Raw genomic sequence first — 25,295 nt, 5'->3', positions numbered from 1 at the left:
TACCAATTCGGTTGGCGTGTGATGCATCACCCTATGGCATTGGAGCGGTGCTGTCGCACAAATTCCTGGACGGCTCGGAGAGGCCAGTAGCCTTTGCGTCTCGGTCACTAACCTCAGCCGAGCGTAACTACGCCCAGATTGACAGGGAGGCCCTCAGCCTAGTGTGGGGAGTGAAAAAGTTCAATCACTATCTGCACGGGCAGAAGTTCACCTTGCTGACTGACCACCAACCACTTGTCTCCATCTTTAATCCAAAGAAGGGCGTTCCGGTGATGCCTGCGCAACGGCTACAAAGATGGTCCCTTTTTCTAGGGGCGCACCAATATGAAATCGAGTATAAGGGCACGAAACAGCATGGAAACGCTGATGGGCTATCACGCCTGCCACTGCCTACTGTGGAGGAAGCACCAGCAGTGGATCCTGTCGAAATATTTCATTCGACTATAATTGAATGCTTGCCAGTAACTAACGCTGGTATAGAGAAGTAGACCCGAAATGACCAGACACTGTCTCGGGTATATGATTTGACGGTGAAGGGATGGCCAGCACATGGCGACTCACTGTTGCCAGCATTCTCATCCAGAAGAGAACAGCTGTCAGTATGCCAGGGGACCTTGATGTGTGGATCCCGAGTGGTAATTCCACCCAAGTTAAGGGAGAGTGCGCTCAATGAGCTTCACGAAGGTCATCTGGGAGGGGTAAAAATGAAAAGCCTAGCCAGGGCTTATGTGTGGTGGCTGGGAATCAATAAACAAATCGAGGACCTGACCAAGAGCTGCTCAGGATGCCAGAAAGTCCAAAATGCACCACCACATGCCCCTCTACACCCATGGGAGTGGCCCTCATCTCCATGGCAACGGGTGCATATTGATTTTGCTGGTCCATTCATGGACTCAATGTTTTTAATAGCCGTGGATGCGCACTCGAAATGGCCTGAGGTCATCAAAATGTCCTCCACCACCACGGAGAAAACTATTGCAGTCCTACAGACCATTTTTGCCAGGAATGGCTTGCCAGAACAGATTTGCTCCGACAACGGACCACAGTTTGTGTCCGAAGAGTTTCGAAGATTTATGAAAAGGAATGGGGTATGGCATTACACATCCGCCCTGTATCATCCAGCCACAAATGGATTGGCTGAGAGGTTCGTACAAACCTTTAAAAAAGCAGTAAAGGCCATGTGCGATGATGACATTCCACTGCAGCATAAGGTGGACAATTTCCTGTTAGCCTACAGAAATGCGACACATGCAGTCACCAACCAGGCCCCGGCCATGATGTTCTTTAACCGAAGGTTGAGATCTCGTCTGGATTTGCTCAGACCAAATGTACGAAGAGATGTTGAGAGTAAGCAATTCCAGCACATCAATGAGAAGCCGACAAGGAGCTTCAATGTAGGGCAAGCAGTCTTGGCTCGCGACTACCGAACAGAGAAATGGCAACCAGGAACGATATGCACACGGCAGGGGCCACTAATGTACACAGTGGATGTTGGGGAGAACATTGTGAGACGCCATGCTGACCAGATCCAAGAGTCACAGGAACGCGTCAACCCCATGTCTCAGCCATACGTACCTGGTGAGGAACCCGACGTACAGGTCGCATCTACCTCAGAAACAATAGCACTGGAAGCTGATGAATCAACTGACGACAGGGTGCTAGAATCGCCTCCGCACCAAGAGCGAGACACTCGGGAAAGGTGTTATCCAAAAAGAATCAGGAAGCCTCCCCAGAGACTGAATATATGAATGGACTATTTTCATATAACATTGTATATTAAAAATGTTAATTGTTAAATGAGTATTATGGTACTGTTAATCTAAAAAGGGGAGGAATTGTAATGTATGTAATGTATATATACCTTAAGGGAGAGAACTACTTTTTACAGCTCCTGTATACTGTAGTACCGGCAGTGACCACACCTGTATATAAACCCTGAGTAGTGATCTGCACAGTTAGTTCTAGAGTAACCCTCATTCAGTAAACACCTGTTGAATCGTTCCCTGCAGTCTGTTGTCTGATTATTGAAGGACACAACATTAAGATACACGGATCTAACAATTTAGCCTCCAGATAACACAAAGTTTCCTGTAGTTGACTCGGAGACTCGGAGTCATGAATTTAAATAAAGGAGACTACAATGGTATGAGGTGCGAGTTGGGTAGGATTGATTGAGGAATGTCAATCAAAAGGTTGACAGTGGATGGGCAATGAGAAACATTCAAAGATCACATGGATGAACTACAGAATTTGTTCATCCCAGTTTGGCATAAAAATAAAACAAAAAAGGTGACTCAACCGTGGCTAACAAGGGAAATTAGGGATAGCATAAGATCCAAGGAGAGGACATATAAATTGGCCAGAAAAAGCAGTAAACCTGAGGAATAGGAGCAGTTTAGGATCCAACAAAGGAGGACAAAGGGATTAATTAAGAGGGGGAAAATAGAGTATGAGAGTAAGCTTTCAGGGAACATAAAAACTGACTGTAAAAGCTTTTATAGATATGTGAAGAGAAAAAGATTGGTAAAGTCAAGCGTAGGTCCCTTGCAGTCAGAATCAGGGGAATTTATAATGGGGAACAAAGAAATGGCAGACCAATTAAATACATACTTTGGTTCTGTTTTCACAAAGGAGGACCCAAATAACCTCCCAAAGATGTCGGGGAACATAGGGTCTAATGAAAGGGAGGAACTGCTAGAAATCAGTATTTGTAGGGAAAAGGTGTTAGGGAAATTGATGGGATTGAGGGCCGATAAATCTCCAGGGCCTGATAATCTACATCCTAGAGTACTTAAGGAAATGGCCCTAGAAATAGTAGATGCATTGCTGGTCATCTTCCAAAATTCGATAGACTCTGGAACAGTACCCATGGATTGGCGGGTAGCTAATGTTACCCCACTGTTCAAAAAGGGTGGTAGAGAGAAAACGGGGAATTACAGACCGGTAAGCCTGACATCGGTAGTGGGGAAAATGCTAGAGTCCATTATAAAGGATGTAATAGCAGAGCACTTGGAAAAAAGTGACCGGATCGGACAAAGTCAACATGGCTTTACAAAAGGTAAATCGTGCTTGACTAATCTACTGGAATTTTTTGAGGATGTAACTGGCAAAATAGATAAGGGAGAACCAGTGGATGTGGTGTATTTGGATTTTCAAAAGGCTTTCGATAAGGTCCCGCATAAGAGATTAGCGTGTAAAATTAAGGCACATGGGATTGGGGGCAAGGTATTGACTTGGATAGAGAACTGGTTGGCAGACAGAAAGCAAAGAGTTGGAATAAACGGCTCTTTTTCCGAGTGGCAGGCAGTGACTAGTGGGGTACCGCAGGGATCGGTCCTTGGACCCCAGCTATTCACAATATAAATTAATGATCTGAACGAGGGAAGTAGATGTAATATCTCCAAGTTTGCAGATGACACAAAGCTGGGTGGGCGTGTGTGCTGTGAGGAGGATGCCAAGAAACTCCAGTAGGATTTGGACAGGTTGGGTGACTGGGCAGAAGCATAGCAGATGCAATATAACGTGGATAAATGCGAGGTTATCCACATTGGTGTCAAAAACAGGAAGTTAGATTATTATCTAAATGGCAATAGATTGGGAGAAGGGGAAGTGCAACGAGACCTGGGCATCCTTGTGCACCAGTCGCTGAAAGTAAGCATGCAGGGGCAGCAGGCGATTAAGAAGGCAAATGGTATGTTGGCCTTCGTTGCGAGAGGGTTCGAGTACAGGAACAAGGATGTCTTGCTGCAGTTGTACAAGGCCTTGGTGAGACCACATCTGGAGTATTGTGTGCAGTTTTGGTCGCCTTATCTGAGGAAGGATGTTCTTGCCATGGAAGGAGTGTAGCAAAGATTCATCAGGCTGATACCTGGGATGGCAGGAATGACGTATGAGGAGAGATTGGGTCGATTGGGCTTGTACTCGCTGGAGTTTAGAAGAATGAGAGGGGATCTCATCGAAACTTATAAAATTCTATCAGGACTAGACAAACTAGATGCTGGATGTTCCCGATGGTCGGGGAGTCCAGAACCAGGGGTCACAGTCTAAGGATAAGGGGCAAGCCATTTAGGACAGAGATGAGGAGGAATTTCTTCACCCAGAGAGTGGTGAACCTGTGGAATTCTCTACCACAGAAGGCAGTAGGGGCCAATTCATTAAATATATTCAAGAAGGAGTTGGATATATTTCTTAAGGCTAAAGGGATCAAGGGATATGGAGAGAAAGCAGGAACAGGGTATTGAATTTGGATGATCAGCCATGATCTCATTGAATGGCCTACTCCTGCTCCTATCTTCTATGTTTCTATGTTTCCCCACTACTGATGTCAGGCTTGTTTGAGATAGTCATTGCCTGGCACTTCTGTGGCACGAATGTTACCTGCCACTCATCAGCCCAAGCCTGAATGTCGTCCAGGTCTTGTTGCATGTGGGCATGGACTGCTTCATCATCTGAGGCGTTGTGAATGGCACTGAACACTGTGCAGTCATCAGTGAACATCCTCATTTCTGACCTTATGTTGGAGGGAAGGTCATTGATGAAGCAGCTGAAGATGGTTGGGCCCAGGACACTGCCCTGAGGAACTCCTGCAGTGATGTCCTGGGGCTGTGATGATTGACCTTCAATCACCACAACCATCTTCCTCTGTGCTAAGTATGACTCCAGCCAGTGGAGAGTTTCCCCCCCCGATTCCCATTGACTTCAGTTTTACTAGGGGGGGGCTCATTGATGTCACACTCGGTCAAATGCTTCCTTGATGTCAAGGGCAGTCACTCTCACCTCACCTCTGGAATTCAGCTCCTTTGTCCATGTTTGGACCAAGGCTGTAATGAGGTCAGGAGCAGAGTGGTCTTGGCGGAACCCAAACTGGGCATCAGCGAGCAGGTTATTAGTAAGTGCCGCTTGATAGCATTGTCGATGACACCTTACATCACTTTGCTGATGATTGAGAGTAGACTGATGGGGCGGTAATTGGCCGGATTGGATTTGTCCTGCTTTTTGTGGACAGGACATACCTGGGCAGTTTTCCACATTGTCGGATAGATGCCAGTGTTGTAGCTGTACTGGAACAGCTTGGCTAGCGGCGCGGCTAGTTCTGGAGCACAAGTCTTCAGCATGATAGCCGGGATGTTGTCAGGGCCCACAGCCTTTGCTGTATCCAGTGCGCTCAGCTGTTTCTTGATGTCACATGGAGTGAATCGAATTGGCTGAAGACTGGCTTTTGTGATGGCGGGGACCTCAGGAGGAGTCCGATATGGATCATCCACTCGGCACTTCTGGCTGAAGAAGGTTGCAAATGCTTCAGCCTTGTCTTTTGCACTCACGTGCTGGACTCCACCATCACGGAGGATGGGGTTATTCATGGAGCCTCCTCCTCCCATTAGTTGTTTAATGGTCCACCACCATTCACGACTGGATGTGGCAGGACTGCAGAGCATTGATCTGATCTGTTGATTGTGGGAGTATTGTGCGCTGTTCTGGTTTCCATACTACTAAAAGGATTGAGAGGATGCAACTATCTGGAATGATTGAGCAGGCTGGATCCCTTTTTTTCTGGAAAACATAGGGGACACCTAGATTCTAGAACAGTCCCCGTGGATTGGAAGACAGCAAATATAACCCTGCTGTTCAAGAAAGGAGGGAGCGAGAAAACAGGCCAGTTAGCCTATCATCAGTAGTGGGGAAGATGATAAAATCTATTAAGGACGTAGTAACTGGGCATTTGGAAAATCACGATATGATTAGGCAGAGTCAACATGGTTTCATGAACGGGAAATCGTGTTTGACGAATCTATTTGAGTTTTTTGACGTCGTAACTAGCAGGGCAGATAAGGGGAACCAATGGATGTATTATATTTGGATTTTCAGAAGGCATTCAATAAGGTGCCACACAGGTTGTTACACAAGGTTAGGGCTCAGGGGATTGGGGGGAGTATATTAGCACAGATTGAAGATTGGTTAATGGACAGAAACAGAGAGTAGGAATAAATGGGTCATTTTCTGAATGGCAGGGTGTAACTAGTGGAGTCTTGCAAGGATCAGTGCTTCGGCCTCAGCTACTTAAAATCTATACCAATGACTTAGATGAGGGAACCGAGTATAATATATTCCAAGTTTGCTGATGATACAAAGCTAGGTATAAAAGTAAGCTGTGAGGAGGACACAAGCAAACAGTCTGCAAAGGGATACAGACTGGTTAAGTGATTGGGCAAGAAGGTGGCAGATAGCGTATAATGTGGGAAATATGAAATTATCCACTTTGGTAAAAAGAATGGAAAAGCAGAATATTTTTAAAAAGGCGAGAGACTAGTAAATGTTGGTATTCAAAGGGATTTGGGTGCCCTTGTACGCAAATCATAGCAAGTTACCGTGCAGGTACACCAAGCAACTCGCCAAGACTTCTTCGACAGCACCTCCCAAACACGCGACCTCTTCCACTTAGAAGGACAAGGGCAGCAGGCGCATGGGAACACCATCACCTCCAAGTTCCCCTCCAAGTCACACGCCATGCTGACTTAGAAGTACATCACTGATCCTTCATGGTCGCTGGGTCAAAATCCTGGAACTCCCTACCTAACGGCACTGTGGGAGTACCTTTACCATACGGACTGCAGTGGTTCAAGAAGGCGGCTCACCACCACCTTTTCAAGGGCAATTAGGGATGAGCAATAAATGCTGGCCTTGCCAGCGACGCCCACATCCCACAAACGAATAAAAAAAAAGCAAATAGGAAGGCAAATGGTAGGTTAGCCTTTATTGCTAGGGGGTTGGATTATAAAAGTAAGGAAGTGGAAGACAGAGTTTCTGCTCGAAAGTTTGGCAATAGCATTTATAACTAACTTAGTTCGTAGCTATTGTGCAGAGAACAGCAAAGTCAGCAAACTGTGTCCACTTATTGAAGCCGAAACAAAGTTCAGTTACAATGTTAGGATGACCGGACATGATCAGGTATCTGATTGGTGCAGGCATAATGTGATTAGAGCAGGAACATTAAGGAAAACAATAGAAGTAAGTGCTGATTGGATTAGGCTGTGTGTAGTACTGTTTTCTGGTGTGTAAAGGATAAGCGCTCAAGGCTGTTTAGGAAGGATTTTGAGGCGAGAGGCGAAGCATCCAAGAGGAAGAAGACAGACCTATTGCATAATATCAAGGGGCACACTTCTATCCAGGACAGGGTGGGTGATGTACGTTTTGCTTGGTTCTGTAAACTATCGCTCATGGACTGGAACGTGTTAAGTTTTACAAGTCTTCAAGTGTCACTGTATCCAATTGGAGTTGAGTCGAATTCCCTAGAGAAGTCACGCTGCAATTACAGGAACTTTCGATTTACCGGCACCTAAATAATCGGAAATCTTGGTTAACCGGCAAAATTCAGGAGTAGGTTCAGGTAAGTTTTACTTCATATTGTACTTGCCTTCCTCGATCTGTTGTTGTGCAAGGGTGTGGCTGCAGCTGTTGGTAAGCTAGACACGCTTGGAACTTGTGGCCATTGTTCTGAACCTGTTGCTAAGCAACAAGGTTTGTTGCTTTATACGGAGCTCTCATCTCTCCGTATCTTTTACTATAGCTTTTGGTTATCCGGAATTTTTGATGAACCGGCACCATGTCGGTCCCAGATAAAAAAAAGTTTCCTGTATATAGGGTTTTGGTGAGATCACATCTGGAGTACTGTGCACAGTTTTGGTCTCCTTGTCCGAGAAAGGAAATACATGCCTTAGAGGCAGTGCAATGAAGGTTCAGTAGATTGATTTCTGGGATGAGAGGGCTGTCCCATGAGGAGAGATGGAGATGAAAGGTGATCTCATTGAAACATATAAAATTCTTAGAGGGCTTGAGAGGGTAGGTGCCGAGAGGCTGTTTCCCCTGACTGGAGAGTCTAGAACTAAATATCATAGGGGGAAAAATTAAGTTGTTTGCGTCTCCCGTTAGCGCCTTAAGAGGACGCTAATGGGGCACAAAGCAACTAGCGCCCAGGCGCAGTGATGTTTGCGCCGCTCGCGAAATTAACTAGACATTTTGCGGCGGCGCTAAACACTACCGCCACGATCTCCTGCGCCGGCAGATTGTGACGTCAGTCGAGTGCGCAACGTCCCGGACCGGATATTGAGTGGCGCCCCTGCCTTACCGCCTGTCGCTAGCAACGACAGGTTGAGGGAAGCATTATGCTGTCAGAAAGGGACTAGGGGAGCGCTATTTAAACGCGACCGATTCCTGCCCTTTTTTTTTTTAATCGTTGACATTTTTGCACCACGCATTCCGAGAGAGAGGGAGAGGGAGACTGGACTGACTTCTGGAGAGATTCAACGCTGTGTGAAGGAGTTTTGAGTACTGAGCAGCACTTTGCAGGTTTATTTTGATTTGCCCTTCCTTGCTTCGCCAGCACGCTGAGGTAGCGCCTCGCTCCTCGGCCTTTGCGCCTTGACAGGTGTGAAGCGCCTGATATAGCGCTCCAATCACCTCCAGGGGCGATAAAAGTCAAGTTTGCTGTCGGAGGCGATAATTAGCGTCAGGCGCTAAACTTTGCGCACGGCCGATAATGGCGCCCCAAACGGGGCGATACTGAATTTTTCCCCCATAGTCTCAGGATAAGGAGTCGGTCATTTAGGACTGAGATGGAGAAATTTCTTCACGGAGGGTTGTGAATCTTTGGAATTCTCTACCCCAGAGGGCTGTGGATGCTCAGTTGATAAGTATATTCAAGGCTGAGGTCAATAGATTTTTGGGCACTAAGGGAACCATGGGATATGGTGATAGGACAGGAAAGTGGAATTGATGTAGAAGTTCCGCCATGATCTTACTGAATGGCGGAGCAGGCTCGAGGGGCTGTACGGCCTACTCTTGTTCTTATTTCTTATGTTCTGATAGAGGTCTTTAAAATTATGAAGGGGTTCAATAGGGTGGATGCAGAGAAATGGTTACACTTTTGGGTGAGTCCAGAATAGGGGGTTATCAATACAAGATAGCCTCTTACAGATCAGTCAACCCTGGAGCACATGTTGTAAACTTCCAGCACCAGCTGCAGAGGTCCTAAGCATAGTTGGGTTTTCTCACGAGCATACCAACTGATGCTATAGATACCAGGGATTCTGCAAATTTGTCCTGTCTAAACAAACCATGCAGAGGAAATTAGCTGACAGTCTGCACAGTACCCAGACAATATATGTATTATGTAACGAGAAAGGATTAATTAGCAATCTTGTTGTACGAGGCCCCTTGGGTCGGGGCGATCATAATATGATCGAATTCTTCATTAAGATGGAGAATGAAGTAGTTGACTCAGAAACAAGGGTCCTCAATTTAAATAAAGGAAACTACGATGGTCTGAGGAGCGAGTTGGGTAGGATTGATTGGGGAATGGCACTCAAAGGGTTGACAGTGGATAGGCAATGGCAAACATTCAAAGACCGAATGGATGAGCTACAGAATTTGTTCATCCCAGTTTGGCATAAAAATAAAACAAAAAAGGTGGCTCAACCGTGGCTAACAGGGGAAATTAGGGATAGCATAAGATCCAAGGAGAGGACATATAAATTGGCTAGAAAAAGCAATAATCCTGAGGATTGGGAGCAGTTTAGGAGTCAACAAAGGAGGACAAAGGGATTAATTAAGAAAGGGAAAATAGAATATGAGAGTAAGCTAGCATGGAACATAAAAACTGACTGTAAAAGCTTTTATAGATGTGAAGAGAAAAAGATTGGTGAAGTCAAGCGTAGGTCCCTTACAGTCAGAATCAGGGGAAATTATAATGGGAAACAAGGAAATGGCAGACCAACTAAATACATACTTTGGTTCTGTCTTCACAAAGGAGGACACAAATAACCTCCCAGAGATGCCAGGGAACATAGGGTCTGATGAAAGGGAGGAACTGAAAGAAATCAGCATTTGTAGGGAAATGGTGTTAGGAAAATTGATGGGACTGAAGGCCGATAAATCCCCAGGGCCTGATGGTCTACATCCCAGGGTACTTAAGGAAGTGGCCCTAGAGATAGTAGATGCATTGCTGGTCATCTTCCAGAACTCGATAGACTCTGGAACGGTACCCATGGATTGGAGGGTAGCTAATGTTACCCCACTATTCAAAAAAGGTGGTAGAGAAAAAACGGGGAATTATAGACCGGTAAGCCGGACATCGGTAGTGGGGAAAATGTTAGAGTCTATTATAAAAGATGTAATAGCAGAGCACTTGGAAAGCAGTGACAGGATCGGACAAAGTCAACATGGATTTACAAAAGGTAAATCATGCTTGACTAATCTACTGGAATTTTTTGAGGATGTAACTGGTAAAATAGATAAGGGAGAATCAGTGGATGTGGTGTATCAGAAGGCTTTCGATAAGGTCCCACATAAGAGATTAGTGTGCAAAATTAAGGCACATGGGATTGGGGGCAAGGTATTGACTTGGATAGAGAACTGGTTGGCGGACAGAAAGCAAAGAGTTGGAATAAACGGGACGTTTTCCGAGTGGCAGGCAGTGACTAGTGGGGTACCGCAAGGATCGGTGCTAGGACCCCAGCTGTTCACAATATATATTAATGATCTGGACGAGGGAATTGGATGTAATATCTCCAAATTTGCAGACGACACAAAGCTGGGTGGGAGGGTAAGCTGTGAGGAGGATGTCGTGAAACTCCAGTACGATTTGGACAGGTTGGGTGATTGGGCAGAAACATGGCAAATGCACTATAATGTGGATAAATGTGAGGTTATCCACTTTGGTGGCAAGAACAGGAAGGCAGATTATTATTTGAATGGCAATAGATTGGGAGAAGGGGAAGTGCAAAGAGACCTGGGTGTTATTGTGCACCAGTCGCTGAAGGTAAGCATGCAGGTGCAGCAGGCGGTTAAGAAGGCAAATGGTATGTTGGCCTTCGTAGCAAGAGGGTTCGAGTACAGGAACAAGGATGTCTTGCTACAGTTGTACAGGGCCTTGGTGAGACCACACCTTGAGTATTGTGTGCAGTTTTGGTCACCTTACCTGAGGAAGGACGTTCTTGCCATGGAGGGAGTGCAGCAAAGATTCACCAGGCTGATACCTGGGATGGCAGGAATGACGTACGAGGAGAGATTGTGTCGATTGGGCTTATACTCACTGGAGTTTAGAAGATTGAGAGGGGATCTCATCGAAACCTATAAAATTCTGTCAGGCCTGGACAGACTAGATGCAGGAAGGATGTTCCCGATGGCCGGGGAGTCCAGAACCAGGGGTCATAGTCTAAGGATAAGGGGTAAGCCATTTAGGACTCAAATGAGGAGGAATTTCTTCACCCAGAGTGGTGAACGTGTGGAATTCTCTGCCACAGAGGGCGGTGGAGGCCAGTTCATTAAATATATTCAAGAAAGAGTTGGATATATTTCTTGAGGCTAAAGGGATCAAGGGATATGGGGAGAAGGCAGGGACAGGGTACTGAATTGAATGATCAGCCATGATCTCATTGAATGGCGGAGCAGGCTCGAAGGGCCGAATGGCCTACTCCTAGCTTCTATGTTTCTATACTTCAACAATCTCATTGCAGCCATGTGACCTGCTCCCATGCTGCTCACAGGACACACAAGTAGAAGCATGGCAGAGTAGGCAGGAATGAAGGATCTGTCTCACACAGCAACTCACGATCAGTGCCACCCAACTGCCCCAAACTACCCATGCTGAGCCATAAAGAGGGCAGGCCCAGGTACTGACCACTGCACCGCATCAGACATGGCAATAGCAGTTACAGGCCCATGTTTTGACCCACCATCATCCCAGTATCCAGCGTTACATTCAGCAGCCAACCACTTCATTTCCTTCTCCCACTAAGCTAGCACCTGGAATAAGCACTAGATTAGGCAATAGGATACACTCAATCGCAAAGGGGTGGCGGGAAAGGTCTGCAGCAGTGTGGTAGGAATAACTGACAACACACAAAGCTCTGTTAAGGTAATAAATTATTTGAACTGCATTTTCACTTTGCACTAGGGTAAATGGTGAACATGGGGTTTGGTGCAACAGTCCATTGGAAACATGTATTCAAAAATACTTCTACGAAAGAAAAATACTGCGGATGCTGGAAATCTGAAATAAAAACAAAAGGTCAGGCAGCATATGTGGAGAGAGAAACTGAGTTAATATTTCAGGTTGATGACCTTTCGTCAGAACTGGAAAAAGTTAAACAGGTTTTAAACAAGTGCAGAGGCAGGGAAAGGGGGGAGGGGAGGAAAGAACAAAAGGGAAGGTCTGTGATAGGGTGGAAGGCAGGAGAGATTAAAAAACAAATAGGATGATGGTGTGAGGCAAAAGGAGATGGTAGTGGGCCTCGTTTTCAGGGTACATTTTCTCCACCTATATGTTGTGGTGCTGATGGTCACATACAACAGGCCCGACCAGTTCCAGGGAGCAGCGGCAGCAGAGAGGAGGTGAGCCCGGTATAAAAACCGGCGCGAAGACCGAGGCCCGACCAGTTCCAGGGAGCAGCGGCAGCAGAGAGGAGGTGAGCCCGGTATAAAAACCGGCGCGAAGACCGAGGCCCGACCAGTTCCAGGGAGCAGCGGCAGCAGAGAGGAGGTGAGCCCGGTATAAAAACCGGCGCGAAGACCGAGGCCCGACCAGTTCCAGGGAGCAGCGGCAGCAGAGAGGAGGTGAGCCCGGTATAAAAACCGGCGCGAAGACCGAGGCCCGACCAGTTCCAGGGAGCAGCGGCGGCAGAGAGGAGGTGAGCCCGGTATAAAAACCGGCGCGAAGACCGAGGCCCGACCAGTTCCAGGGAGCAGCGGCAGCAGAGAGGAGGTGAGCCCGGTATAAAAACCGGCGCGAAGACCGAGGCCCGACCAGTTCCAGGGAGCAGCGGCAGCAGAGAGGAGGTGAGCCCGGTATAAAAACCGGCGCGAAGACCGAGGCCCGACCAGTTCCAGGGAGCAGCGGCAGCAGAGAGGAGGTGAGCCCGGTATAAAAACCGGCGCGAAGACCGAGGCCCGACCAGTTCCAGGGAGCAGCGGCAGCAGAGAGGAGGTGAGCCCGGTATAAAAACCGGCGCGAAGACCGAGGCCCAACCAAATCAACAGCAGAGGAGAGAGGTAAAAAGTAATCAGAGTGTGACGTCACCAGGGAGCAGGTAAGTGATTGGTTGGTGAGTATTTCTCTTTTTTAGACTTAAACTCTGTAGTTTATAGTTACTAGGGTCTTTTCTGGTGTAGCAGGGACTGTTGGTAGACTATACAAGCGCCTTAGAGATATTTTTAATTGGTGATAGTAAATTAATTTAAATTAAGTAAAGGGAAGGTCATGCCAGGTGAGCACAGCCCCGTGATATGCTCCTCTTGCTCTATGTGGGAATTCAGGGACCCCGGTGCCCCTGATGACCACGTGTGCCAGAGATGCATCCATCTGCAGCTACTAGCAGACCGCATTGAGGCGCTGGAGCTGCGGGTGGATGGGTTGTTGAGCATTCACGATGCTGAGAGGTTCGTGGATAACACGTTTAGTGAGTTGGTCACACCGCAGGGAAGGGCTGCACAGGAAGATAGGAAATGGGTGACCACCAGGAGGAGCAATAGAAGCAGGCAGGTAGTGCAGGAGACCCCTGTGACCATTCCCCTCTCAAACAGGTATGCCGCTTTGGATACTGTTGAGGGGGATGACTCACCAGGGGAAGGCAGCAGCAGCCAACTTCCTGGCACTGGGGGTGCTCCTGCTGCCCAGGAAGGGGGGAAAAAGAGTGGGAGAGCAATAGTGGTAGGGGATTCTATAGTAAGGGGAACAGATAGGCGTTTCTGTGGCCGTAGACGTGAATCCAGGATGGTTTGTTGCCTCCCTGGTGCCAGGGTCAAGGATATCACTGAGCGGCTGCAGGGCATTCTGGAGGGGGAGGGTGAACAGCCAGAGGTCGTGGTCCACATTGGTACCAACGACATAGTTAAAAAGAGGGATGAGGTCCTGCAGCAAGAATTTAGGGAGCTAGGTGAAGGATTAAAGAGCAGGACCTCAAAGGTTGTAATCTCTGGATTACTCCCGGTGCCACGTGCTAGTGAGTATAGGTATGGGAAGATAGAACAGATGAATGCGTGGCTAAAGGGATGGTGCAGGAGGGAGGGCTTTAGTTTCCTGGATCACTGGGTCTGCTTCTGGGAAAGGTGGGACTTGTACAAGTCGGACGGTTTACACCTGAACCAGAGGGGAACCAATATCCTTGCAGGGAGGTTTGCTAGCACTGCTGGGGGGGGTTTAAACTAACTTGGCAGGGGGATGGGGTACAGAGTGGAGCTATAGCAAGGGGTGATTTACAGCCAAATACAGAGAAAAAAACAAGGCACAGCAAATATGTGAAGGCAAAAGGGAATATGGCAGGGCTGGAAGGCATTTATTTTAATGCAAGGAGTCTTGCAAATAAGGTGGATGAACTGAAGTTGTTGTTGAACACATGGGAGTACGATATTGTTGCTATCACGGAGACATGGTTGAGGGAGGGTCAGGACTGGCAGCTCAATATTCCGGGGTATAGAATCTTCAGGCGAGACAGAGGGGGGTGTAAAAGGGGAGGGGGTGTTGCAATATTAATTAAGGAGTCAATTACTGCTGTAAGGAGGGATGATATATTAGCGGGTTCCTCTAATGAGGCCATATGGGTAGAACTTAAAAACAAAAAGGGGGCAAGCACTTTGCTGGGAGTGTACTATAGGCCCCCAAACAGTCAGGGGGAGATAGAGGAACAGATATGTAGGCAAATCTCAGAAAAGTGCGAAAATAATAGGGTAATAATAGTGGGGGATTTCAACTTCCCCAATATTAATTGGGATAGTCAGAGTGTGAAAGGTTTAGAGGGTGCAGAATTCTTAAAGTGCATCCAGGAGAGCTTTTTGAGCCAACATGTAGAAAGTCCTACAAGAGAGGGGGCGATACTGGACCTAATTCTGGGGAATGTAGCCGGGCAAGTGGTGGAAGTGTCAGTAGGAGAGCATTTTGGCGACAGTGACCATAATTCGGTGAGATTTAAGGTGGTCATGGAAAAAGACAAAGACGGCCCGGAAATAAGGGTTCTAAATTGGGGGAAGGCCGATTTTAATATGATAAGGCAGGATCTGGCCAAAGTGGACTGGGAGCAGCTACTTATAGGAAAATCCACATCAAGACAGTGGGAGACTTTCAGAAGGGGAATAGAGAGAGTACAACGCCAACATGTTCCTGTAAAGGTCAAGGGTGGGACCAACAAGCAAAGGGAACCTTGGATGACAAGGGATATACAAAAATGCATTAGAAATAAAAGGGGGGCTTTTGGCAGTTACAAAAGACTAAAGACGGAAGAAGCCCTAGAGGAGTATGAAAAGTGCAGGGGCATACTTAAAAAAGAAATTAGGAGGGCGAGGTGGGGCCATGAAATAACACTGGCGAGCAAAATCCTAAGATGTTTTATAAGTATATTAAGGGCAAGAGGATAACCAGGGAAAGGGTAGGGCCCATTAGGGACCAAAGTGGCAATCTGTGTGAAGAGCCAGATGATGTAGGCGGGTGTTAAATGAATTTTTTGCATCTGTGTTCACTATGGAGAAAGATGATGTAGACATAGAAATCGGGCAAGGGGACTGTGACATACTTGAACATATTAGCATCGAGAGGGAGGAGGTGCTAACGGTTTTAGCAGGCCAAAAAGTGGATAAATCCCCAGGCCCGGACAAGATGTATCCCAGGCTGCTGTGGGAGGCAAAGGAGGAGATTGCAGGGGCTCTGACACAAATTTTCAGAACCTCTCTGGCCACAGGGGATGTACCAGAGGACTGGAGAACAGCTAATGTAGTACCATTATACAAGAAGGGTAGCAGGGATAAACCAGCGAATTACAGGCCAGTGAGCCTAACATCTGTGGTAGGGAAATTATTGGAAAAAATTCTGAGGGACAAAATTAGTCTCCACTTGGAGAGGCAAGGATTAATCGGGGATAGTCAGCATGGCTTTGTCAAGGGTAAATCATGTCTGACAAATCTGATTGAATTTTTCGAGGGGGTGACTAGGGGGGTGGATGAGGGAAATGCTGTGGATGTGGTTTACATGGACTTCAGTAAAGCTTTTGACAAAGTCCCGCATAGGAGACTGGTCAAGAAGGTAAGAGCCCATGGGATCCAGGGCGCCTTGGCGCGTTGGATCCTAAACTGGCTGAGTGGCAGGAGGCAGAGGGTGATGGTCGAAGGATGCTTTTGTGACTGGAAGCCTGTGTCCAGTGGGGTACCTCAGGGATCGGTGCAGGGTCCCTTGTTGTTTGTGATCTACATAAATGATTTGGATGAGAATGTAAAAGGTATGATCAGTAAGTTCGCAGATGACACGAAAATTGGTGGGGTGGTAAATTGCGAGGAGGAAAGCCTCAGGCTATAGGACGATATAAACGGGTTGGTCAGATAGGCGGAAAAGTGGCAAATGGAATTTAACCCTGAAAAGTGCGAAGTGATGCATTTTGGACGGACAAATAAGGCAAGGGAATACACAATGAGTGGTAGGACCCTAGGAAGTACAGAGGGTCAGAGGGACCTTGGTGTACATGTACATAGATCTCTGAAGGCAGCGGAACAGGTAGATAAGGTGGTTAAAAAGGCATATGGGATACTTGCCTTCATTAGCCGAGGCATAGAATATAAGAGCAAGGAGGTTATGATGGAGCTGTACAAAACGCTGGTGAGGCCACAGCTGGAGTACTGTGTGCAGTTCTGGTCGCCTCACTATAGGAAGGATGTGATTGCTTTGGAGAGGGTGCAGAGAAGATTCACCAGGATGTTACCTGGGATGGAGCGCCTCAGCTATGAAGAAAGACTAAACAGGCTGGGGTTGTTTTCCTTGGAGCAGAGAAGGCTGAGGGGGGACCTGATTGAGGTGTACAAAATGATGAGGGGCATAGATAGGGTAGATAAAGAGGAACTTTTCCCCTTAGTAGGGGGGGTCAATAACAAGGGGGCATAGATTCAGGGTAAGGGGCAGGAGATTTAGAGGGGATTTGAGGAGGAACTTTTTCACCCAGAGGGTGGTTGGAATCTGGAACTCACTGCCTGAAAGGGTGGTAGAGGCAGGAACCCTCACAACATTCAAGAAGCATTTGGATGAGCACTTGAAATGCCATTGCATACAAGGCTATGGACCAAATGCTGGAAAATGGGATTAGACTGGACAGGGATGGATGGGCGGCGCAGACACGATGGGCCGAAGGGCCTCTTTCTGTGCTGTAAAACTCTATGACTCTAACATGTACATCAACTGAATGGAACTCTTTCCTATTCATAAATGTCATTGTTGAAAGCAGCCTGTATGGCCATATAGATTCCACCGATTATGCCTTATACCAGCCACCATGAAACAGTTCAGAGCCCTCTCTTACTATGGTAAAATTCCATCGGCAAATTTATAAAATTATTCGCTGTGGCAAACAAGGCATCAGTGACTTGATGTATGCAGTGGTGCAATGCAGACTGGCTGATCTGGCATACGTCACCAACAACAGTTTGAAATTAGCTAGTGTGTAGAAGTTCAAGACAGAATTGACTTTCACCACTACAGAAGCATGCCAGTCCTCGACTAAGTTTGCAGGTCTGACTGCAACAGATGGCAAAGTTCCGTGACTGTTTCCCCAGATTGTCTCGGACATGCCCACGTAACTCCGATGGAGCCTATAAACCCACCTACTTGGGTAAGTATGGGTTTGGGCAGAATGTCTCAGATAGAGGCATACATACTTCTGCTCATTCTCCAATTCCCCGAGGGCAAGAGGAATTACCACAGAAATGCCAATCCCATCATCACCATAAGGTGCTTAAGTAGAAATTTAAATAATTTTTTTTGTATAAATGGTACCAGGTGGAAAAAGTAAAATACAAAAATTATATGCAAAATTGAAAAAATAAACAATGCATCAAACTACATGCAACAAAAGCAACCCAAAAAATAGTACCAGCTCACAATGACTCCCATACAATTGCAGAAGGCACAAGGGAAAATATCCTGGAAACTGCTCGAGTATTCCCATACAGAGTTCAGCTGTTGAATTAAGGTGGTGGGAAGTAAACAGTGAATATAGGCTTTTAAGCAATCAAGTCATAAAGTCATTATCTCTGGCTTGGGTCCACACTTAGTGAATGATACACAGGCCATGAGCCATCATATACATTAGTGTGAGCCCCTTTTTAAAAAGTAAGGCAGAAAGGTGCCACGGTTGGGGGGGGGGGGGGGGGGCGCTGGGGCAGTGGAAGAAGGGGAGGGAATTCCAGAACTCAAGGTTAAGCAGCCAAAAGCTCTGCCGCCGATGGTGGAACGAAGAAAATCGGGGATGCACAAGAGACCAGAATTGGAGGAGCGCAGAGATTTCAAGAGGGTTGTAGAGCTGGAGGAGGTTACAGAGATAGGGAAGGGCGAGGCCATGGAAAGATTTGAAAACAAGGATGTAAATTTTAAAATCGAGCACAGGGGTGATAGGTGAATGGGATTTGGTGCGAGTTAGGGTACAGGCAGCAGAGCTTTGGATGAGTTCAAGTTTACAGAGGGTGCATATTGGAAAGTGTACAAAAAGGTTGATTTTCAGTGAGATTCAGCACAGCACATTAAACAAGTATTTTTACCTGGAAATGTATCCAGCCGTCAACTGAAAGTAATCTTTCACGGTGCATCACCTCTATATCACCACCAAACAGCAAGATTGGAAAAGGTGATGTCAGGGTTGTCTCTCGCACATATACCTTGCCATATTTCACCTTATTTAAACAAAAAAATGGATTAGTCCCATTATTAAATAGTTCGGTCAACAAGAGAATAACACTACTAAAATATAAAAACTCAGGTCTTCAATATTTAAATGGTAACTTAAAGCAGACTGAAGACTTGGCTAGTCTGTAAACTCGTACTCATTCTGTGTATAAAGGTGTCCCACTTAAACAGAGTTGCATGTTGTTCATAGTCTCCACATTGTACATAACATGCCAAAAACAGGATATTATTGCAAGTACAATATTGCCAAAAAGTAAATATTTAAAAAGTGAGAAAACTTAATTTGATCTTCTATAGATTATTTATAGTCATTATTAAGTGGTCCTACTGTGCAGTTCATTTCAATTATAAAGTAATACATGTAACTGCTTTGGACAGGGAACATATTAATTGCTCTTCTCCATTATAACCAACAAGTGTGATGATTAGCAGTTTTAAAAGATTAATGGTGTGTCAGCATTGATAGAAAAAAAAATCTTTATCGGGACCTTGATAGCAACATTTAATCACTGTTCTCCAGTAAAAAGTTAAAGGGGGTGAATTTCTGGAGGTTGTCCCGCTCGTCTGCTGTATTTCAGAAGTGCCGCAGAGCACCAGAAAAAAGGCCTAAATGCTGTTTGAACCATTTTGTTCCTGGGATTTTTCACTGCTTTTCTGTCAAATGTACCTCCATATTATCAGACATTTAAGTGCATTGATACACTAACACAATTTGCATTTATATAGTGCTCCTCATAAAAAAACTCTCAGTGCACTTTATTGGCAGAGTAGTGGACACCGAGCAGGAAAGAAAGAATTATGGTGAGACACCAAAGCCACAATCAAAGAGATAGGATTTTTGGGGCACACTGACAGTTTAGTGCTGTTTCAAAGCTGAAATTGCTTATCAATATTAAACTGACAGTGAGAGCCCAACCCAAGTCTGGAACACAGCGCAATGTAACTCCCCAAAAGGGTAAGTCTCGTATCACATCGATTTGCATTGTATACAGTGTAAATTCAGTGCGCTATCAAATATGATTCACAGTCCACTGGGCCACCATCACGAAAACAGATTATCTGGTCATTAACACTTTGCTGTTTGTGACACCTTGCTGCGCACAAATTGGCTGCTGCATTTCCTACATTACAACAGTGACTACACTTTAAAAGTACTTCTTCAGCTGTAAAGCGCTTTGGAACGCTTGGAGGCAAACCAGACAGGAATGTCAACAGACTTTCTGCCTGGCTGGAACTTAAACTCAGACACATAGCAGCACTGAAAATGCATCCTAGGACACATTTGAAGGCAAAGAGAGTGTGCCTGGGCAAAGTAGTTTTGGGAGAAAAATCTAGAGGGGCGTAGTCGAAAGATCAGACAAATAATTAAGCCAAGGGAAAGGGAACAAACAGTAGCCAAGAATATAGTGAAGATACCATGCTACAATATACTTCAAATGGAACTTACTTCCATGTTACTGTCTACACTTTCATGTTTAAAGAAGCATTTTGGTTACTTTCCCTGTAGTACGATACCCAGTTCACGCCAGTACAACAAAGTAGACAGATAAGAACGAAAAGGCTTGCATTTATATTCTATTGATGAGTTACCTTCTCCTGATACAAAAGCCAGCCATTGGTCTGCAGATCCCTGTTGACAGATGAAGGGTGCGGCTGTGCTTTACCTTGTGCAGTTTCTACAGAACAAATCACTTTGTCAGCGATGTCCACTGATGGAGTAGAAATAATCTTCCCAATATTGTCATATAGTCCTGCTGTTAGTACAGCTTTAAGAAGGGGGACCTCCTGATATGATATGCTCCTTTTAGGGTACTCTTCCAAGGACCCTTTACTGCAACTTTGATGCTTAGCTCCTCTGGTTCTTCGTGACACAAAACCCACTGCCTCCATCAGCTTGGTGAGTTCTAGTTTAATATCCTGCAAGTTTATTTTGTATGAAAAACATCATTAGCCACCATTCAGTCTGTGATTATACATTACAATTACCATTTTATCACTAAAATTCATATGGAGCCTCGTCCTTCAAATACAAATCAATGTTTTTTTTTTTTAAAAGCTCAAAATTAGCAAACATTCTGTAAACTTCCAGTCCTTTTCCATCATGAGGAACGTGTATAACCTTAAATATCTGTGAAGATAGCAAATACCAATATGAAAGACTTGAATTAAAAGGCACAAAATTTGAGTGTTTAATAGAAAGAAAAACACAAACCTCCATCGTTAGAAGTGCAGTCCTACTCAGGAAGTGTTTCTTACAGTAAGTCATTTCAGCACGATATCCATCACTTCGCACATTCTTCCATCTTAAGATGCAAACACATTCAAATTTAGATACAATAGGATCAGCTATTTGAAGAGTATCGTATATATATAATTCAAGCTATAAAATCCAAAACATTCCAATATATGTTCAATTAATAATGCACAGCACACTGACAGACTAGGAACATGAGCAGGCTATTTAGCCCCTCGAGCCTGTTCTGCCATTCAATGAGATCATGGCTGATCGATGACCTAACTCCATATACCCACCTTTGCCCCATTTCCCTTAATACCTTTGCTTAACAAAAATCTATCAATCTCAGGTTTAAAATTAACAATTGATCTAGCATCAATTGCTGTTTGCAGAAGAGAGTTCCAAACTTCTACCACCCTTTGTGTAGATGGGTTTCCTAATTTCACTCCTGAAAGCTCAAATTTTTAGACTATGCCCCCTTGTCCTCAATTCCCTAATCAGTGAAAATAGTTTCTCTATCTACCCTATCTGTTCCACTTAATATCTTGAAAACCTCAATCAAATCACCCCTTAACCGTCTAAATTCCAGGGATGCAACCCTAGTTTCTGTAATCTCTCCTCATAATTTAACCCCTGGAGTCAGGGTATCATTCTGGTAAACCTACCTTTGTACAGCTGCAGCATAACTTCTACCCCCTTGTATTCTAGTCCTCTAGATATAAAGGCCAGCATTCCATTAGGCCTTTTTGATTATTTTCTGTACCTGTCCATGACATTTTAATGATCTATGTACCTGGACCCCCAAGTCTCTTTGGACCTCCACCGTTTTTAGCTTTTCACCATTTAGAAAGTACCCTGTTCTATCCTTTTTAGGTCCAAAGTGGATGACCTCACATTTGCCTACACTGAAATCCAATTGCCATAGCTTTGCCCATTCACTTAATCTATCAATATCTCTTTGTAATTTTATGCTAGTTTAACATACCCTAAATATGCATTGTAAACAGTCAGGTGATCGGAGTTAGTCACTGCTAGAGCTGCCTTTGCAAGGTTTGCTTCATCTTTTCCATTTATTGGAGTAACAAAGGGAGATTTCTCAGTCATGGCTGCAGCTATGGTTGCCTGCAAACAAAGTATACATTTTTAAGTCCGTATTTGATATGTGCTGTGAATGTTTTCAATGATCATAAGATTACATAAAGGAGTAATTTTCCAAGTATGCACAGGTGGTGGGGAATCTTGCACGCTGCCCACAATTTCCTGATATGCACTGCTGCTGCACTGAAAAAACACCCCAAGCTCCTTCACATAGCCCTAAGGAAAAATGGATGCCAAGCCAAAGAAGTTTAGTAGGGGTGACCAAAAACTTAGTCAAAGAGGCTGATTTTAAGGAGGGTCTTAAAGAAGGAAAAGAAGATGAAGGTTTTTATGGAGGAGACTTAGGTGGCTGAAGGCATGACAGAAGGGGATGCACAAGAGGTCAAAGGAACAGAAAGTTTGATGAGAGGAATGAGGGCTTTTAGGGCCAAAAGAGGTAATAGAGATAAGGATGGGTGAGGCCATGGAGAAATTTAAAAACAAGGATGAGAATTTTAAATCTGAGGCTTTGGTGGACTGGGGCCAATATAGATCAGTGCAGACAAGGGTGATGGGTGAATGAAACTTGGTGCAGCATAAGAAATGGGCAGCAGGATTTGGGTGAGCTGAAGTTTATGGAGGGTGTACGAAGGGAGGTCAGTCAGTACAACACTGGAGTAATAAAGTCTGGAGGTGACAGAAGCATGGACGAGGGTTTCAGCAGTAGATGGGCTACGGTAGTTTTGGAGGAAAAGGCAGTGTTGGAGGCAAATGATGTTACACAAGTGAAAGCAGGAACTCCCACTTTGTGATGGAGAAGATATGGGGTCAGAAGTTCAGCTTGGGGTTGGACAGAACTGAGCGCCAAAGTTACAAATCATCTGATTTGGCATGGGACAATGGCCGGGGAGTGGGATAGAATTGGTGGTGAGGATATGGAATTTGTAGCGGAGGTTGAAGACAGCAGCTTCAGTTATCCCATATCCAACCTTGGTGTCATATTTGACACTCCTTAAAACCTACCTCTTTGACCAAGCTTTTGGTCACCTGCCCTAATTTATCCTTATGTGTCAACTTTTTTATCTTAAAATACTCCTGTGCAGCACCTTAGGAAGTTTTACTACGTTAAAGGTGCTATATAAATACATGTTGTTGTTGTTATTTACATGGAAGGAAATTGTGGCTTGTCTTAGATAGTGTTTGCTACCATCTTCAAACAGAAGTGTTGAGTAGATGATCCATCTTGGCCTACTCCCGAGGTCCCCACCAACACAGAAGCCTGTCTTCAGCCAATTCGATACACTCCACATATCATCAAAAAATGGCTGAGCGCATTGGATATAGCAAAGGCTATTGGCCCCGACAACAACTCGGCTGCAGTGCTGAAGACTTGTGCTCCAGAACTAGCTGCGCCTCGAGCCAAACTGTTGCAATACAGCTGCAACACTGACATCTACCTGACAAAGTGGTAAATTGCCCAGGTATGTCCTGTCCACAAAAAGCAGGACAAATCCAATCCGACCAATTACCACCCTATCAGTCTACTCGCAAACATCAGCAATGTGATGGAAGGTGTCATCGACAGTGCTATCAAGCGGCACTTATTCACCAAAAACCTGCTCACCGATGCTCAGTTTGGGTTCAGCCAGGACCACTCGGTTCCAAGCCTCATTAGAGCCTTGGTCCAAACATGGAAAAAAAGAGCTGAATACGAGAGGTAAAGGGAGAGTGACTGCCCTTGACATCAAGGCAGCATTTGACAGAGTGTGGTATCAAGGAGCCTTAATAAAATTGAAGTCAATGGGAATCGGGAGAAAACTCTCCACTGGCTGGAGTCATACCTAGCACAAAGGAAGATGATTATGGTTGTTGGAGGCTAATCATCTCAGCCCTCAGACATCGCTGCTGGAGTTCCTCAGGGCAGTGTCCTAGGCCCAACCATCTTCAGCTGCTTCAGCAATGACCTTCCCTCCATAATGTCAGAAGTGGGGATGTTCGCTGATGATTGCAGTGTTCAGTTCCATTCGCAACTCCTCAGATAATGAAGCAGTCCGCGCCCGCATGCAGCAAGACCCGGACGACATTCAGGCTTGGGCTGATAAGTGGCAAGTAACATTACCATCTCCAACAAGAGGAAGTCTAACCACTTCCCCTTGACATTCAGTGGCATTACCATCGTTGAATCCCCCACCATCAATATCCTGGGGGTCATCATTGACCAGAAACTTAACTGGACCAGCCACATAAATACTGTGGCCACAAGAACAGGTCAGAGGCTGGGTATTCTGCAGTGAGTGACTCACATATGACTCGCCAAAGCCTTTCCATCATCTACAAGGCACAAATCAGGAGTGTGATGGAATACTCTCCACTTGCCTGGATGGGTTGAGTTCCAACAACACTCAAGAAGCTAGACACCATCCAGGACAAAGCAGCCCGCTTGATTGGCACCCCATCCACCACCATCGTCGTTGGGTCAAAATCCTGGAACTCCCTACCAAACAGCACTGTGGGAGTATCTTCACCACACAGACAGCAGTGGTTCAAGGCGGCGGCTCACCACCACCTTCTCATGGGCGATTAGGGATGGGAAATAAATGCTGGCCTACCAGCGACGCTCCCATCCAGTGAATGCAAATTTGTTTATTCATCACAGAGAAGCAGCCTGACAGCACAGAGACAGTGATGAACAAGGTTCCCCACCACGTACTTGGAAAATCAACCAGGCGATCAATCCCAAGATAAAAAATTCAACAAACTACAGTACTTCAAATAATTTTTTGGTAAAGTCTTAATATGTATCTCAATCCTCAGATTTTTATAATGTAAAATTGTATTTGGTTTGAAATCTTAATTTAGTCTTTAAATCCACTTACCACAGGTTCCAAACAGCCAAAAATGGCTCCAAAAATCAACATTTTCCCAATTTTCACATTTACTGGCAGGGCAGCAAGATGCTGCCCTAATGGAGTCAGTTTAGCTTCGTTGATCTCACAGGCCCCAATTTTCCTCAGGAGGTTCATAGCATTACTAATGACCTGGAGTTGTGGTGGATCTAAAGCTCTGTCAAGAAAATCTTCTGGAGATCCATGATTGCATTTCTAAAAATAAAAAATGAGAAATGGTTTAGTAAGATAATACTGCTCAGGGAAATTATGTATGGAATTACAGGTAATGCACATGACAAAAATTGGTCTTGTCTATTTTTCATTTATTGCAATGCAAAAGTACCTAGGTAGCTGAAGGTGCAACTGTCAATGATGGGGCACAGAGAGGGTT

The 25,295-nt window shown here is 45.4% G+C and overlaps 1 protein-coding gene across 5 annotated transcripts in view; it reads right to left on the bottom strand.

The window, feature by feature from the left end:
* dhx29 (DEAH (Asp-Glu-Ala-His) box polypeptide 29) overlaps positions 1-25,295 on the bottom strand; it is a 147,917-nt gene that overhangs the window by 22,918 nt on the left and 99,704 nt on the right. For 3 of the 5 annotated variants that reach the window (XR_015074354.1, XM_085972169.1, XM_085972200.1), the window contains 6 exons: positions 24,893-25,117; positions 21,925-22,061; positions 20,916-21,006; positions 20,294-20,620; positions 18,559-18,690; positions 17,903-17,980 (listed from right to left, as the gene is read on the bottom strand). Coding sequence is in view for 4 of the 5 variants with exons in the window: in XM_085972169.1 (XP_085828295.1) it covers positions 17,903-17,980; positions 18,559-18,690; positions 20,294-20,620; positions 20,916-21,006; positions 21,925-22,061; positions 24,893-25,117 (990 nt within the window). In the remaining variant the exon portion in view is untranslated. Of the gene's footprint in view, positions 1-17,894; positions 17,981-18,558; positions 18,691-20,293; positions 20,621-20,915; positions 21,007-21,924; positions 22,062-24,892; positions 25,118-25,295 lie in introns of all 5 variants that reach the window. The other 2 variants (XM_085972191.1, XM_085972182.1) reach the window with 2 other exon arrangements.

Source organism: Somniosus microcephalus, chromosome 2 (genome assembly GCF_052327205.1).
Source record: "Somniosus microcephalus isolate GS21.2 chromosome 2, FLI_Smic_1.0, whole genome shotgun sequence".
In the NCBI taxonomy this organism is placed as follows: domain Eukaryota; kingdom Metazoa; phylum Chordata; class Chondrichthyes; order Squaliformes; family Somniosidae; genus Somniosus; species Somniosus microcephalus.
This window is presented reverse-complemented; position numbering and strand designations above follow the sequence as displayed.